This window comes from Cyprinus carpio, chromosome A13, assembly GCF_018340385.1.
Source record: "Cyprinus carpio isolate SPL01 chromosome A13, ASM1834038v1, whole genome shotgun sequence".
In the NCBI taxonomy this organism is placed as follows: Eukaryota; Metazoa; Chordata; class Actinopteri; order Cypriniformes; family Cyprinidae; genus Cyprinus; species Cyprinus carpio.
Window position 1 is genome coordinate 8656251 of NC_056584.1, and position 16758 is coordinate 8673008.

The window sequence follows — 16758 nt, forward strand, 5'->3', positions numbered from 1 at the left end:
ATGTTTTGACAATGTTTTCACGTTCATGTGATTTTTGAAGACCTTCTTCAGATTAAGGAAGATGCAATCAAATGGCTAACTGTTTTTCCCCCAGGTTCAAACACTGCACACAATCCTTTGGTCTTTGAATTTTGAATGTGCTCAGTTATTTCGGGATATCTTGCCCAATTTGAAATATTAGAAACAAGCAAATGTCTATCTCACTGATCAAGATCCCTTTTGACTATATTTGTTCACTGAGCATAATTGGAAGAATATTAGTAAATGGAAAAAAAAGTCAAACAATATATGTCCATTATTTACTAAAATCAAGTTTAATTTGCATGCCAGATGCTTGATTGTGATTGAAAGGGATCTTTAGTGAGATTCTTCTGTTCATAGAGTGTAAGTATATAATGGCAATGTCTTTTCTGCTATTCTTGGACAATCATGTTTTACAACCGCAAGCCATTAATGCCTCCACCATTTCCACTGGCTGAAATAAAACCTCTTCCTTCTGTAAAGTCCACATTTAGGTGCAATTGAAAAAAAAAAACACGTCAAACTCTCCCCCTTTCCACAGGATCTGATCTTCCTTGATGATTTTCTCTTAGCCAGCAATCAGTGGAGAAAAAGTCAATGTGCTTTATTTAATGCCTTGTATACCACAGTGGGACTGTCAGGCTCAATGGGAAAGTTAAAAAGAGATCTCCTGACAGGAACTCAATTGAGATGGCGGTGACTCAGGCTATTGGATGAGGTCAGATGACTGAAGCAGTTAGTTGTGTAAAGGACAGCGCTGAACAGAGGTCTTCTCATTAAGCCGTAGCAGATGTGAAATACTAAAGCGTCTGTCAATTAGGAATGGCAGCGGTGCGACCTACTATAAAAGCAAGGGTCAGTTCAGGCGATCGCATTTCCTCTACAACTGCCTTCCGACTGTTCACCACATCAGCTTAGATTAGCATCAAGCCCTATGATGAGGTGACTTTGTGTCTTGTGTTTTGGTCTGTGATGACATCCCTGGATACCAGTTACTGGTCATTACATAGTTACTGATCTCTTCACATAGTGTCATCCTTCGTTGGTTTTTGCCGCTGTGTTTTTTTTCTGAATTAAATGCATTTTGCCAAGGCTGACAGCTAATGCCAGCTGTGGCTTTGTTTTGACTCTCTCCCATCGGTTTCGTCTCAGATCTAGCATTACATCTCTATGATTACGAATTCACAGAGTTCCTCCATCTGACTTTGATTTTGCTCAGTCAATAATGATTTTCTGGTTAAATTCTCAGAGCACGTCATCACGTTATTGACCTTGTTCTGAATATTTGCAATTTGGCATTGTTTTTGTGTGTATCAGGGTTATTATAGTTAACTAAAACTAAAATTAAAACTTTAAAATGTTAACTGAAAAAAAGAAAAAAAAAAAGGTAAAAACTTTTTTTTTGTTTTAATCTCAGCTTGTTGGCAAGGCAACATTTCTCATTTTAATTTAGTTTAACTTGAAAAACTAAAATAACTAAAAACTAAAACTGAAATACTTTTAATAATAAAAAATGGCAAATAATAAAATTACTAAAACATTAAGTAAATTTGAAATGAAAATGGAAAATTCAAAAGATTCAAAATATTAATCAAAAAATATAATAGTATCTCAGTAATACTAACATAAGACTGGCGTGTGTATATATTTAATATGCATATTTTTTTCTATGTAGTTTATTTTCATCTATATTTGTTTTGTGGACATGTTTCACACCACAAGTAATTTATTACCTTTTTTTAAAAAGCCACCGTGGCTTCCTCAGTGGCTACAACTTCCATTTGTATGTCTATTTTATAGCAGTTTTCCCAAAAAATATGATTTTGTTCTTTTGAACATGTGGGGCAGAAGTGCTACCTTATTTATCTTATTTTTGTGCTATTTTCTGACTTTTTGCATCAATTCAATTTGCAACTTTCACAACTAAACTGACGATTTAGTGGCACTCTCCGCTAAATTGCCGATTATGTGTTCCCACACCCCAAATGGGTCTGAAAGCATAAATATCATCACATCCCTGCGCTAGGCATGATATGGTGGTCTTATACCTGCACATTAGAGTAGCCCAGTTATTGCTGAAATAAATACTACTCCCCTGGATGCAGTAATTTTGCTGAATGCATGAAACGCGTGGCAGTAAATGCACTCTGTCTTACAGAAGTAATGTTTCCTGATGGGTGCTTTCTCAAACAGCCCTCGTGCACCTTTTTTTTCTGATTCTTTGCATGCATTACTCAGGATGGTAATGCTCATGTCTGCCAAAGCCAGACAAAGAATTATTAGTATGAAAATGAGATGCGTGAGAAGTCGACACTGTCTTTCTTGCACTCCTTTGGCTGCAGTCAAAGCCCAGACAGTCATTGACAAGGAGTAGGGAGCAATGGAGCACTCATTATAGCTCTGGTGCACTGCACACTATTAACAAGAGTTTGTTATCTCTGCAAGTGCAGGCTTTAGGGAGCAAATATCCTGAACGAGTGAGCTAGCTGCCTCCGCTCTAAGTTACAATGACAATAACAGTCCCTCCGCTCCACCTGCCGAGACTTATCCCCTCATTACACGAGCTTTAAAGACTCTCAAGGTGCTCAGCATCACAAAGGGTATTAATTCCTGTTTTGAACTTATGAGCCTTCACAAGGAAGTTTCCAGCAGGGCAATCTTAGACATGTCTGTTTTGTAAACAACAGTCGCCTGGCACACTGAGAGGGGTTGCGGCTTTTTGGATTTTTTTCCTTCTCTTTTTCCTGTCCTCCTGCCTGCTCTGGTTGGTTATAGAGTTTGCCGAGGATGTGACGAGCATGGCAGGGCGGGGCGAGTGGATCTTGTCCGCTCCTTGCAGGGTAGAACTCGGCACCGTCGGCTCTTATGCAGCCTGACATGAAAATTATGTTTGCATTTTCATTTCCCCAGCTCAGCTGGTGTGTCATGAAACTCAACCTGACAGTTCCTTACCACCAGGCAGGAGCAGGGCCGGTCATCCCCTCCACCGTATAGGACAGATGCTAGCCAGAGAGTCGGCCGACTCTTCCTGCGCCCGTAGATCGCAAGCGACATATGCCAGGACCGGCACGGGGCCCCTGCTTGAGCTCTTGTGTCACCGCCCCGCCCTGGGCCTGCACCGTGACCTTTATGGCATCAGATACAGTACTCATAACGAAAGATGAGTCTTTGCAACGATGGGGGCAGCAGTACAGAGCAGCCTACATGCATCCAAAACATCCTGCATTATGATTATCTGCAACAAACCCGCATACATAGTTTTATATGCAACATATGACTTAAAGTCAACATGAAATTAAAATTGACACCATTTACCTGCTTAATATGCATTCCTGGTCTTATTTTAAATGATTCGGTGCTCATTATTTCAAAAACAGAAATAGTTTGGCCTCATAAAGTTTAATCAAACTGGCCTGATCTTTTTCTCTAAAATGACTTTTCATTTGTCCAAAGTTATGTAATTATGCAGCGCAGGCTACTGAATAATATTAAGCATTATATAAATGTCTACTTTTTACAACCCAATCAGTTACCAATAGATCAACTAAATTTTTTTTATATTCTTTTGAAAATGTTGTTAATAAATATTGATGTATTAAAATATTATTTAATATTGAAATTTGTTGGTTCATTTAAAAATATATATTTTTAAATATTGTAATGTTAAATATTAATAAGTATTGTTATCGCTAGCATTTTTCACATTAAAGTTGTTTACTTTGTCACAAGTTTGTAGCATATAATAATCTTGATTCTCCCAGCATGACATGCCTACAGGTCGGCGTTCATCTGCAGTTGACGTGATAGTAATTACCGATCAAAAATGATCAGCCGGCAGGGGGTTAATTTTTACAGAATCAATTATGTGATGGGAAACATCTGTAATTTGTCATTTAAATATTTGCTTAAGCCTCGAGATTGCTAAGATCTGACTGATGAGTTTCACTGGTTTTCATCAAATTGGGTGTCAAGGATAAATTTTGACTTATCAAAGCGTTCTTTTCTCTAACCAAACTCCAAATACCGTAATGATCCTCGTGAGGTTGGTCGGATTAGGGCAGTATATTCGTCATAGGTCTTTGGATCCGTGCTGTGGAAACACTGAACAGGCAGCTTGATTTTCATTGCTTTTCATTTAAATCCAGTCCCTCCACCAATCATCTCTTTTGTTTTTTTTTGTTTCTTTAATCATCTCTTGCTTATATAATTATCTTCATTAACTTCTTTGCTTTAACTGCTGTTAACTTGACTTTTCGTCCTCTCTGCTCTAGTGTGAGTGTGATATACTGTCTTTCTGCTATCAGTCTCACCCTCATTCTCTCTCTCTTCCTCTCTGTATCCTCTCATTGGTCTCTGCATTCCCCTCAGCCAAATACAAGTTTAACGGATATGTCAGATCACGTAAGTGTACTTTTCTGTTTTCCTCATTCCCTCATTCATTCATGCAACCTGCCTGCTTTGGCTCTTTGCTTTCGATTTTACCCCCACTAGCATCACAGCACAAAAGCTGCCATCCTCAGCTCTCTGTAGATTACTTGGGATTGATGGGAAGGGGGGCCGTGATGACAGTTTCTCAGCACTGGGTTCTGGTCAAATGCATCAGAGGGGCTGCTCGACTTTAAAACATGTGCACGAGAAAGGTCAGGTGCTGAATAGAAGGTTCCATATGAAATCCAGATGTTGCATACAGAGCTCTGTGTCCTTGCGAGGGATGATTGAAGAGCTAGAAATGCTGTAAGGTATTGCACGTGTTTCTGTATTGTGAAGCCGCCAACAGCAGATGGCGCTGCAACTCCAGGGGAAATGGGATCTCAGCGGCAGTCTGGGGTTTGGTTCACAGCTGAATGTGTTTTAGGAAAATGAGTCACCAAATAATGCTGAGAGAGCTTTAGCTTAATTGCTATTACATTTCATGTTTATATGTATGCTGATGTATTTGCATAATTGATGAAAAAAGCTGAAGTGAGAATTTATTTTTAAACCATTTTAAATGTTTTTTTGTTATCTTCATGAACCTGGAGGACAAAAAAAGAAATAAAAAAAGATTTAAACTGCAAAATAATTAAAATAATTAAATAATTAAAAGATATAATAAAAATCTTATGCTAATATTATTAATAAGTAGGAGAATTTAAGGTGATTAAAATGTTAAAATTTTTCAAAAATGTATGCATGCCGAATTGACTTAAGTAGAGCAGCCATAAAATTTGATAAAGTTTTAAAATGCATTTTCTCACAGATGTATTTTCTATAATTTAACAATAGCCTTGACAAGAATGCACAATTGTGGCTCGTCACAGGATTTGCATTTCATAAAGGGACAGTTGCCGTCTGGATTACTGTAAATCCACAGTGAAAGTGCCACAGCGCATGTTCTCTGTATAATGCTACTCGTGTTTGACAGGGGCCAGATGAATCCAGGAGTTATCTGTGGCGGTCTTTAAATCTATGCGGCAGCTGACGGCAGAAAATAACCATCTATTTATTGCTCTGAGCAAGGTTTGGGGAGCGGGCGGAAACTGCTTTTTCCACTTACACCAGATATTGGTTAACCTCTTGCCTTTTATGTAGATAGCATTAGGCTGGGGTCTTATGGCTGGGATGGCAGGCAGTGAGCTTGATAAGTTCCCGTGTGAAACACTCCAGGTCCTTTATACACACAACATAGTCCCATCCATCAGACTGCAGATTGTTGTCATTTTGGTCCTTTTTGCAGCTTAATCTAAGACATTTTCATGTTTTGTGTGAAGTTTTGGTTTTTAGATACATTGTTTCAACACGGCTTTGCCGTATATTGAGGCAGAATGTAAAGAGATTGCTGTGTTCCCTTGTGCAAGCAGATCCCTACCTGCATTGTGACCTGATTCATTGTGACGGTGATCAGGAATAGTATGTTCATGCTTTGTTCTGTCTTGTCGCAGAGCAGGCAGGGAAGAAAGTGCTTCTAATTAATTAATGTTTATTAGCAATGGAAAAGCTAATGTCATATTGAACATTTCACCTAAAGCACTTGCCAAGTGGTTAAGTAGTGTTTAATAAAACTGAGGGGTCATCGTCAATTATTCAAATGTGCAGCGGTTGCCTTTATGGCACACAGATTTGTGGATCTGTCTGTAAATGGTAATCAAAGGGGGAAATAAATGACGCAACAATGAAAATCATGCCATCTTGTATTTTCATACTTAAATATTTATGTGATTCTCATGCAGTTCAGTGATAAATTATATATGCTTCGATGTTTTAATCATAATATATTTAGTTTAGAAGCACTAATGGCATGTGCTTTTAGGTGACTTCTATATAGCAATTTTAAGTCTTATGTAAAACACTTTATTTTATTGTTATTTTTTTTTAACCAGGGTTTTAATTTTAATTTACAGCCTCTTAAAATATTTGATTATTTTACCTTCTTAGAACACGTTTCGTTCAGGTTGTAAAATGTCATGTGGTGTGACTGCCCAAAAGATTCATGATATTCATGTGATAATAATTAATGTTAATAAAAATAAATAAAATAATAATAAGAATGATAAAAATTTAGTATATTTAAAACCTTTTTGAAAATTATGTAAAGGATATGTATACTCACATTTTAAGCTTTAAAGAAAATGTTAATACATTTAACTTACACATGCAATGTTTAGGGTCATTTAATTTAAACTTTTCTTAAAAATAATATAAAAGATTTTCAAAACCATATGAAACCAACATGACTACAAAGAACATTTTCTAATAACTTGTGTATGAGTGTTTTAATCTATATTTTAAAAATATTTTTCCTTTTCGTTATCTTGTATGTCACTGACCCAATTCACAGTCATCTCTCATTGTTTTTGTTTTCCACTGTTTGACAGTAAAGGAGGAAGTTAGAGCAACTTTTCAAAACCGCTCAATCAAACTGGCCAACAACATAGCTGTTCCCAGCACTCTTCCCAGTGTGCTGCCGGTTGTGGAGTGCTCCACGACTGCCGTACCTCTTGTTAATAACCGTAAAGGAAGTCTTCTCCCTCCGGCGCCACCCTCACAGTCACGACTCAGCCTGGCTGGTCTGCACCGGGCCCGCAGCCTGCCCGGAAAATACCGCTACCGCCCCAGCGCCTTGTCCTCCACGCTCACCCACACACACTGTAGGTGGCACCTTAGGACGCATTAGTCAGTGCTGCTGCAGACAACCCTTTCCTCCTGCATGGTCCCTGCAGTCACTGCTGCATGCATGTAGAGCAGCTAGTGGCTAATGTACACCCTGCCCCAACACTAAATGTGAGTGTGTGTAATGTGTGTAACCGAAACTGCCATCGTTAGGAGTATAGAAGTTCCAGTATAGCTAGCCTACACACACAGTGGGGTTCCAAGGCCACTAATTAAAATGCCCTTTTTTTTTTTTTTATGCCACTAATTAAAATGCCCTTTTTTTTTTTTTTACATTTTATTTTGGGCACTAATTAATAAAAAAAAAAAAAAATATCATTACATATCTTAAATATTTTTGTTTACATCTTTTTGTGTGTGTGTATATATGTATATGTATTATGTCATTACATAATTTTATTTAATTATTTATTTATTTCATTAAATACCTTATTTATTTCTGAATATTAATTTTAGTGTTTTCAGTTTATTTCCAGGTTTAAATGAGATTTTCAATGGGTCTCAGACTATTAGAACTAATCCAATGTATTTTTTCATTACATATCTTAAATATTTCATATTGTTTTATGTACGTTTCCCTGCTCTTTTCCAAGTTTAAAGTAGACCACCAATGTGGTCTCAGACTTTTAAACCTAAGCCAGTTGCCATGAACACCCCAAATTTTACAAAGTGTTTAGAATTATAGTAAAAAAATTAAAAGGCACAAAAATAAGTTTAAGTAATTAAACAATTAAAAAAGTAATTATTTATTAAAGTATTTTGTTTTTTTTATAAAGTGAATTATTTTGAATGTTGTTGTGCGTTAAAGCAGGAATCAGCCCGTTGCTGATCAGAGACACACAAAAAAACAAGGGCTATAGGTGCCCGTGGTACGGAACAGCAATCACACTTTGGTGGGCTGATCCTATTTTGATTGAGGTTGTAAAAGTGCCATAATGTAATTTGGAACAAGCAGAGACTTTCTGAAATGGCCGTGTTGCAGGTGGAGTTATTTCATTGTTAAGCCTCTTACTGAAGGGCACCACTGTAGCTCGTAAATCTCCGCCACCTAATTTGGAAGAGCAAGGGCAGGAGAGAGCGGTCCAGCTCAGCCAGGCCACTCGCTTAACAACCATAACACGGAACAAAGGGCCACTGCATCGCCATCTTATCAGTAGTGATATTTTTAAAGTTGATTACTGTCTCACATTGCTCCTTCCACAGTGTAATTGCAAATGTCAGGCACTGGCATTTGGTAAAGACACAGACAGCGTCTTTTTGTTTAGTTTGTCTTTTTTTATTATTATTATTAGAACAATTAGATGACTAAGGGAAATCAGAGACCTACAAGTATATGTGTTTGCAGTATTTTGCTGTGCTGATGAATTTCTAACAGAGCCACACTAAAGCAAGCTTGCAGTGTTTGAGAGTTTGGGTTTCTATCTCTAATACAAATCAGACCATGTTGTGTTCAGTATCTGGTATCATACTTAAATACAAATAATAATAAAAAAAAGATGTATAATATGCATAATATGAAAATAAAACGTACTGTGGTATACATGGAAATGATAAATAATGTTTCAGGACAGAAAATGTTTTAATAGTTTTTATCAAAACATATTGAACACTTTCTCCTCAACTTAAAGGAACAATTCTTCCTAAAAAAATAGTAGGAGAGTAGAAATTTTGAAGTAATGATTTTCTGATCCATACAGTGACACTTCAGAATGACCATAGTTGTTAAACCACCATAAATAAAATGTAAGTTTAAATTTAAGTTGTTAAGCTTTTCTCTGTCGCTCACAGATTTCATTAGTGCTCATGTTCAATTCTGATATTGCACCTTTAGATGCGAAGGCCACATTTTGATGCCATTGTCATATGAAAAAGAGAAGCGTCCACATTTTTAAAAAAATTCTTCTGTTGTGTTCCTTAAACGAGTAAGTCATACAGGTTTCAAATGATATGAGACTGACTAAATAATGACAGACCTTTTAGAGTAAACTTACCAAAGCTATAGTTTTTGAATATTTCACTTTACTATATCCATAGCATCTCAGATGAAGCTCAACCTTCAGGCCCTCAACTCTTGCACATGATGTGTTGATAAAGCAGAGAGCTTGTGACATTCACAGGCCCCTCAGTAACGTCCTTCTGGAGAGGCGTTTCAGTAAGACAAGGCTCAGTTCAGCGCTGAGAGTGCTTGTGGTACGGGGGACAGACTCACAGCGGAGCCATCACTCACGGCTCTCTGAGTGATGAGGATGGATTCTGCTATGTAGTCATCCATTAAAAAACACACACCAAATTACTCTTCTTTTTCTTTTTTCTTCCCCTCTGTCATTGCTCAAGCTCATGCCCTCCAAACAATGACAGAGAGGAAAAAGAGAGTTTGATATGGACTGAAATAAATACACTCACACATCGCTCAAACCAACTCTTTGAAAAGAAAATTCATGGAAAACAAGGTGTAAAACTTAATGGTTGTCCTTCAGGTCTGTACTTGCCTTCTTTAAGTGTACTTTTGTCCACACTAACACTGTTCTCTTTCTATTTTTGGAGGTCTTCACAGATTTGAGTGTTTTTTGCAATGATTGCTTGAGTGTTGGCTTTTGTGTTCTTTAATATGTCATCTCCAGCACACTTTACAATCCCGGCTGTCCACAGTCTGACACTCTTTGCATGTGTTTGCAGTCGAAGAAGAGCATCCATCAACACTGTCACCCAAAAAGAAGCAACGCAACGGAGGCATGCGAAATTCACCCAACTGCTCACCCAAAATGATGAGGTAAGACATTGATTTTAAGACGCTCCCTCCAGCCTTCAAAAGGAAAGAGAGGGAGAGACAGGACGGATGGTGCTGGGATGGTGGGAGTAGGAGGAATGGAGAAGGAAAAAGAAAGTGTAGAGGGAGTGTGGGGGGGAGGCCTTTCAGGCCGAGGCGTTTGAGCTGTCAGCCTGTCAGCGGTTAATGATAGAGCTGAAATATTTCTGTCATGAAAGCAGCTATGAAAAGCTGTTTGAAAAATACTCTTGCTTTAAAGTCTCAGCTGTCATCTCCCCCCAGTCCCGTCCACATGTAGTTCTTAAACAGCGGTGGCACTAATGACGGTGCCAACCAATCAGAGACGCCAGCATGGTTACTTAGCCTCAGGGCTCTTCATCTATTGTGGGAACCCCTGTGAGGCGTGTTTTTCGTACTTAAGGCCATATGTGAAATGTATCATTGCAATCAAAAATGAATTCAAATATTACCTTCCTTTTATCCTGTCCGGTGGAATTAGAATGCTGCTAATTGATTTTGACTGATAAAAGGACTTGCTTTTCGCCCATGTGACCAGGAGACGTTTATGCAGAGGTTGTAAAAAATGCAGAGACAATGCCCTCCGTTGCACATCGTCAAGTGAGAAAGTGTTGCTGAAGGTTTAAAGGAAAGGACAACTTTCTACAAAGTGATAGCCAACATGCTTGACTCTGTGCATTTTTGTGTTTCGATAATTTTTTTTTGTAATTTAGTGCAGAGTCAGTCACATTCTTTCAGTTAGTATATAATGCCATTTTATGATGCAGGCTTATTATTATTGCAATTATAGTAACATTTAACATTTTAATTGAAATCTTTTATATGGAACGTAGTAATTTTTTTTCTTCAATGTAATTTTTAATTTCATTTTTAAAAAATATTGCAGTAATAGTTGTAAAATGTAACATTAAATTAAAATTCGTTATATGAAACGGCAGTTTTGTTTTTTAAATATTGTATTATAAATTAAATAAAATAGGGGATTTTTAGTTTTATTTTACTTTTCATTTTTATATTAAAAGTAATATTGTTTGGTTTTATTTAAAAAAATAATATTTATATTATGTCATTTCATTTTGTGCCCCCCACAAGGCATTTCGCTGTAGCTTATAATAAGTACCCCAGACAGGGGTCTCCAACATGAATCTCCCCCCAGAAGAAGCAATTGTTGAATTTTACGTACCGTAAACTGTCAGCCCTGCAGAGGATCTTGCCCTTTAGTCTGCTTTCCAAGTGAAAATGATCAATGTTCAATTGTTTCTTTTCGCTCTCGGTTTTAAACAATAAACTGCGAGTGGAATGAAAAAAAAAAATAGCTTTCAGCGATTGCTTAGAAGGATCTTTGGTTTTTATTCCTTAACTTGCAGCACAAAACTGTTTTTCTGAGCAGATTTGAAGGTCCCCGTTTGCCATGTAATGTATGCATCTCCCTTTGATCTACAGGTGTGATAATAATTCTGGGAATTATTTACCCTGTTTTGAAACGCTTCAAAGCGGTGTCAAAGTTTTCTGTGCTTTAGGGTGCCTGTGTGTTCAGCTGGCTCTTGGGTACTGGATGACAGGTCCTCTGTTCTAGGTGTAAGCTTTTTCAAGCCAAAGCCCTGCAGCGAAACATCAAAATTACCAAAGACAAACCCGTGGACTCCCTCAACCTGTGCCCTTCTTGTCAATATATTACAACATACATTAAATACCTTGCCTTTACTAGGTGTGTTTTATGCACAGTGAAAAGCGATTGTTTGAGGAAGCCTTAGGGATACTTTATTCAACAAGCAGGAAAGGGAAAAACAGCCAGCGTATACCATATCAAGTGTGGTTTTTACAGGCTTCTGCGCCTCCAGGCCGTCGTAAATAAATAATGATCAACAGATTGGCTGTGGGTTTTTGAAAAGCATGCCTTTGTCAGTTTGCATGATAGGGAAAATTTTCAAAGCGAGGAGCTGCTTTCATAGGCTGCTGGTGAGGGATTCGGGGAGCCAGTGACTGCCGAGTGATGCGCTGGAATAGCTGAACGCTGTTTGAAAAGCAGCTCACCCGGCTCTCAACTTCTGTTCTCTCTTGCTCTCTTTTTCCCCAAATGCACATCTAGGATGCTTCTCTGGACATACCAATTAAATGGAGAACTTTGTCTTGCTTACGGTACCTGCTAGTTTCCTATAAAGTAGTCCAAGCCTTTTATTTTCAGATGAAATTTCTACGTAAAGTGCTTTTGTCTTGGTTGTTTGCAAAAATGAAATCAAGTGGAAGGTGCACCAACATTCAAAACATTTTTCTTTCAGCATATTTTCAGCATCATTACTCCAGTCTTCAGTGTGACATGATCCTTTAGAAATCATTCTAATATGTTCAAAACAGTGTTTGCTTTTGAAACCGTGATGCACAACCATTCAAATTAAGTAAAATTAATAAATAAATAAATAAACTGGACATAAGTGTCGGTAAAGACATTTACGTTATAAAAAAAATCTATTTCAAATAAATGATGTCCGTTTGATTTTTTCAGGATCATGTGACACTGAACACTGGAGTAACAACTGGTGAAAATTCAGCTTTGCATCACAGGAATAAATTACATTTTTAAACATATATTTAAAATATAGATATTTTTTGTAATATAAAAAAAAAAAAAATCCTAAATTTTGACCACTTGTGTAAATAATAATAAAAAAAGCTTATTTATAATATCTGAAATATAATGCAATCACAATATCACACTTAAACACTTCAAAGGAGACACAACACATCTAACTGTGGGAAGTCACTATGCATTTGTCGGGTTTCCTAGAAGCAGTGAGTAATGTCAGATGTTTTATTCTGGAGTGGTGTGGACCGGTGGATTGTGCTTGTGACTGGCAGGCGACTCTGACAGCGGGTGAGAGATAGTTATCTTGGCAGAGGTGCACTGCGCCAGTCAGTATGTTGAGGGGAGATTGAAACGACAGAGGTCTGCAGAGTGAGTGGTGAAACACACGCCACATGATGAAAAGTTTAGTCAGGATGTAATAGCACTAAATGCTTTCACTGTTATTAGCACCTGCACACAGCCTGATATCATCTCATGCAAGCATGCTAATTGACACATTTCTGATGTGATATTTAAGCAATCAAACACAGTCGAAACCGTGCGTCAGAGAACTGTGTCACTGAATTAACCTGCTTAGGAAGGTGAGAGAGAAAAAGAGGAAAACAGTAATTATGAGGTTTGTAACATGACCAGAATTTCTACCACACATCCATTGTTGAATTTTGTATATGCAGTAGTTGAATTTGAAATTTGGCTTCAGATATCAGTGCGGTTATTTTAAGTGTTAATTAATTTTCCAGGATATTATCTGGAGTTATACAAATATGGAAGCTGAAGCAGAGGTCCCGTCATTCATTATTAGAGTGATTAACAAGGGGCTAATGCAATTTACAAACCTCATTTAGTGCTGTGTTAATTACAGCGTGTTACAGAAGAAGGCATAACAGGCATGGTCAGTTAAATGACATCACATGCATAAGATAAAATAATACACCCTGATGTTAATGAATAAATTGCTATTCATTGCATTGATAAATCCTGTAATTTATTGAACAAATTTACTTGTCTTCTATACGTAAGCTTCAGAGCTTTGTAAGAAGTGTTATACAGTAAATCCACCCTCCCTGAGCTGTTTCATGTATTAATCATGTGTATGATTAATATATTAATTAACAAAATCATCTCCTGTCATTATCAGACAGGACTGGTTAAACAAAAAAAACAAAAAACAAAAAAAAAGAAGCTTTCATGTTTTTGGTTTGTTGAAATCCTTTGTAAATGGTTGCTAATCCGTGGATAATATTATCAACAATAGCTGGGTCGAGCAGATTCTGAGAGAGCATGTCTCAGAGATGGGGCTTTGTTGTCTGCCCCGAGGCCGTTTCCTCTAAGCCAGCCTTTTTGGCCTGTGTCTGGCTCGGTAACATGCTGCACGGTGGGTTTTAGTTGACAGTTTTTTGTATTTACAAGAGTTCTGTGGTTTCTCACAAAAACTGCCAAATTATATAAAGACAAATTATAACATAACTTTATTGAAATGCACACATAGCATATAGAAATGACCCAAGAACTGGTTCAGAAATGACCCAAGAACCTTTTATCAAAATTGATATCAGTATATGAAATTCACTGTATATTGTACCAGTAGTTGTACAGTACTTTATTTTATTTTATTTTATTTTATTATTATTATTTCTTTCCTTCTGTAGTGGTCCTTCCACCTCTTGCAAATAAAACAGTGCCTTTTGAGACATCTTCCTTTTTGTGCTTTAATGTTAACAGTTCCTACAGGGATCACAAACTGGTTTGATGACAGTCGTTAAGAAATATGATGGCCAAACAATTAGACATTTAAAATCATTGCAATATTAATGAATTTATATTGTCAACTAAATCGTTTCAAATATATTGTAAATATTTAATATGTATCACACATCCCTATCTGTATCTGTATTCTAAGGCAGTATATTTAATCTGCATAAAATTGCGCAACAAATGACCAACATTTTTTTTAACACACACACACACACACACATATACATGCCTGTGTTGAATACTTCCAAGAAATCTGTATTTGAGGCAGATTATGCAACAAGCTCAAAACGACATTCTAAAATTTTTTGAGTTGCTATTCATACCAAACATCCCCAGAACTGACATCAAATGAGCATGGTTTATTTAACACGTTTAGTTTGTGAATTCAGTTTTTCAGTTCTGTAGTTCTGCTACAGAGCTGTTTAGAAAGCTTTCAAGGGGGTTTGAATGCAAGCTGTACCCGAGTGCCGACACTTCTTTCACGGTCAACATGCCCCACAGATCAGCTTCTGCAGGACGTGCTGATATAGGTTAGCCTGTTTGGATGTGACACGCTGCTGAAACATTAATGGCCTTCAGTTTGGGGGAGCAAAATGTGATTGGGCAAATTCCTAAAATATTTAAAGTGCAGCTCTGTTAAAGCTTTTACCGTTGGACGCATCACGTCAGGAGTGATGCGGAGTAAAAGCCGGTAATTGGCGTTCCATTCTGGTGCCACTCAGTCACTGAAGTGCTCCAGCTCCATCTCTTCCACTCCAGTGCTGTCACCGGTGTGGACGCTTTGATGACTCCGCATTCTTGGCAGCCCGAGAGAGCTGCGGTTTTGTTGTGGTGTAATGTGCAAATTTTATATGTGAATGTTATGAGATGTGTGAGCAGGGGTGTGTTTACTGCTTTTTTTTTGTATATAGGTGTGTTGTGATGTGTTGTGAGTTTGTCCTTTGACAAATGTCACAATTAAGCCCAGAAGATAAATTCCCTCTGTCACAATTTTATTTTTATTTTTATTTTTTTTTAAAGTAACCTGCATTTGCAAATAAGGGCAAGCATACATGTTTTCTTCTTACACGTTTTCTCCTCCTTCTGCTCTATTTCAGACATGACCCTCTACTCATTCCGGGAAATGAGCAGATTGAGAACATGGATGCTAGTGTGAAAAGATACGACTCTACTGGAATGTTTCACTGGTGTCCATCCAAAGATATTGAGAAGGCCATTCTGGTAGGTACAGTACCTTTTTAACTGCAGTGTTAATCCCAATTTTAATGTCTCTAAAAAAGCGTTATACTAAATTTTCAGGTTAAGTACTATATTTCAAGAACATCCAAGAACCAATGTTGTCTCTATCCACCCCCCAAAATTTCGCAAATTAACTCTTAAATGCAATCTTAAGAACTGTAAGTGGCATAATGCCATATTTTTATTGACAACCTATAATATTCATGCACTGTTCTTACAGCACTATGATACATCACCCTAAATAAATCAGAGCAACAAATAAAAAACACATACACCACACTAATAACATTTAGAAATGATTACAATATAATTGCAATATAATAATCTCCTCCTGTGAAGCAGAAAAAAAAAAAAGCTTTGTGAATTTAATATTTTTTTTTTGTCATTACAGTTTTTAGAGCATAAGAAAAGGACACCAGGACTCAGTTTTTCTAAAAAAAAAAAAAAAAAAAACTGTTAATATGTATATATATATATATATATATATATATATATATGTCTTATATATATGTCATCTATATGATATATATATTATATATATAGTATATATATATGTATATATATATATATATATATCTATAGATAATATATATATATATATATATCTATATATATTCCGGCCTATATATATATATATATATATATATATATATATATGTATATATATATATATAATATATGATATATCATAAAATGACATGAATAGACATAAAAAGACAAAAACAATTTAGGGAAAAAAAAAAAAACAATGGGATTTTTAAAAAATCACAGATAAATTTATATTAAAAAAAATTTAAAACATTTATACCAGACTTTGTATAAGGATGATTCTCACCTATGTTATAAAAGATATAACAACATGATTTGATATACCATTTTACTTTATGCAATATGCGTGTAAAATTTCCATAAACTGATTTTCCCATTAAACTCAATGTTATCTATACACTGTACCTAATTAGCATATTAATGTGCTGTTGGGGCATCATGTTGAAAAAAATAAGTATAGTAATGGGAGTAATAAATTGGCCAAATTTTCATAATAATATCTAATATTTCATAAGAATATTGATATGTAATTTATTTTCATATTCATTTGTTTTGTCTTCCAAAATGCATAATAAACATGCTTTTAGTCCTCTATAGTGGAATCAATATCCCGTTTCATAACAGGAAGTCTTGAAACCCCATAACATTTTTCTGAGATGTTGATTTATGACGAAAA

The 16758-nt window shown here is 36.4% G+C and overlaps 1 protein-coding gene across 23 annotated transcripts in view; it reads left to right on the top strand.

Moving 5' to 3' along the window:
- The window catches only part of kcnma1a (potassium large conductance calcium-activated channel, subfamily M, alpha member 1a), a 217547-nt gene that overhangs the window by 175740 nt on the left and 25049 nt on the right, over positions 1-16758 (top strand). For 13 of the 23 annotated variants that reach the window (XM_042768613.1, XM_042768621.1, XM_042768627.1 and 10 more), the window contains 2 exons: positions 9847-9940; positions 15392-15515. In XM_042768613.1, the coding sequence (XP_042624547.1) occupies positions 9847-9940; positions 15392-15515 (218 nt within the window). Of the gene's footprint in view, positions 1-4389; positions 4423-9846; positions 9941-15391; positions 15516-16758 lie in introns of all 23 variants that reach the window. The other 10 variants (XM_042768609.1, XM_042768615.1, XM_042768619.1 and 7 more) reach the window with 1 other exon arrangement.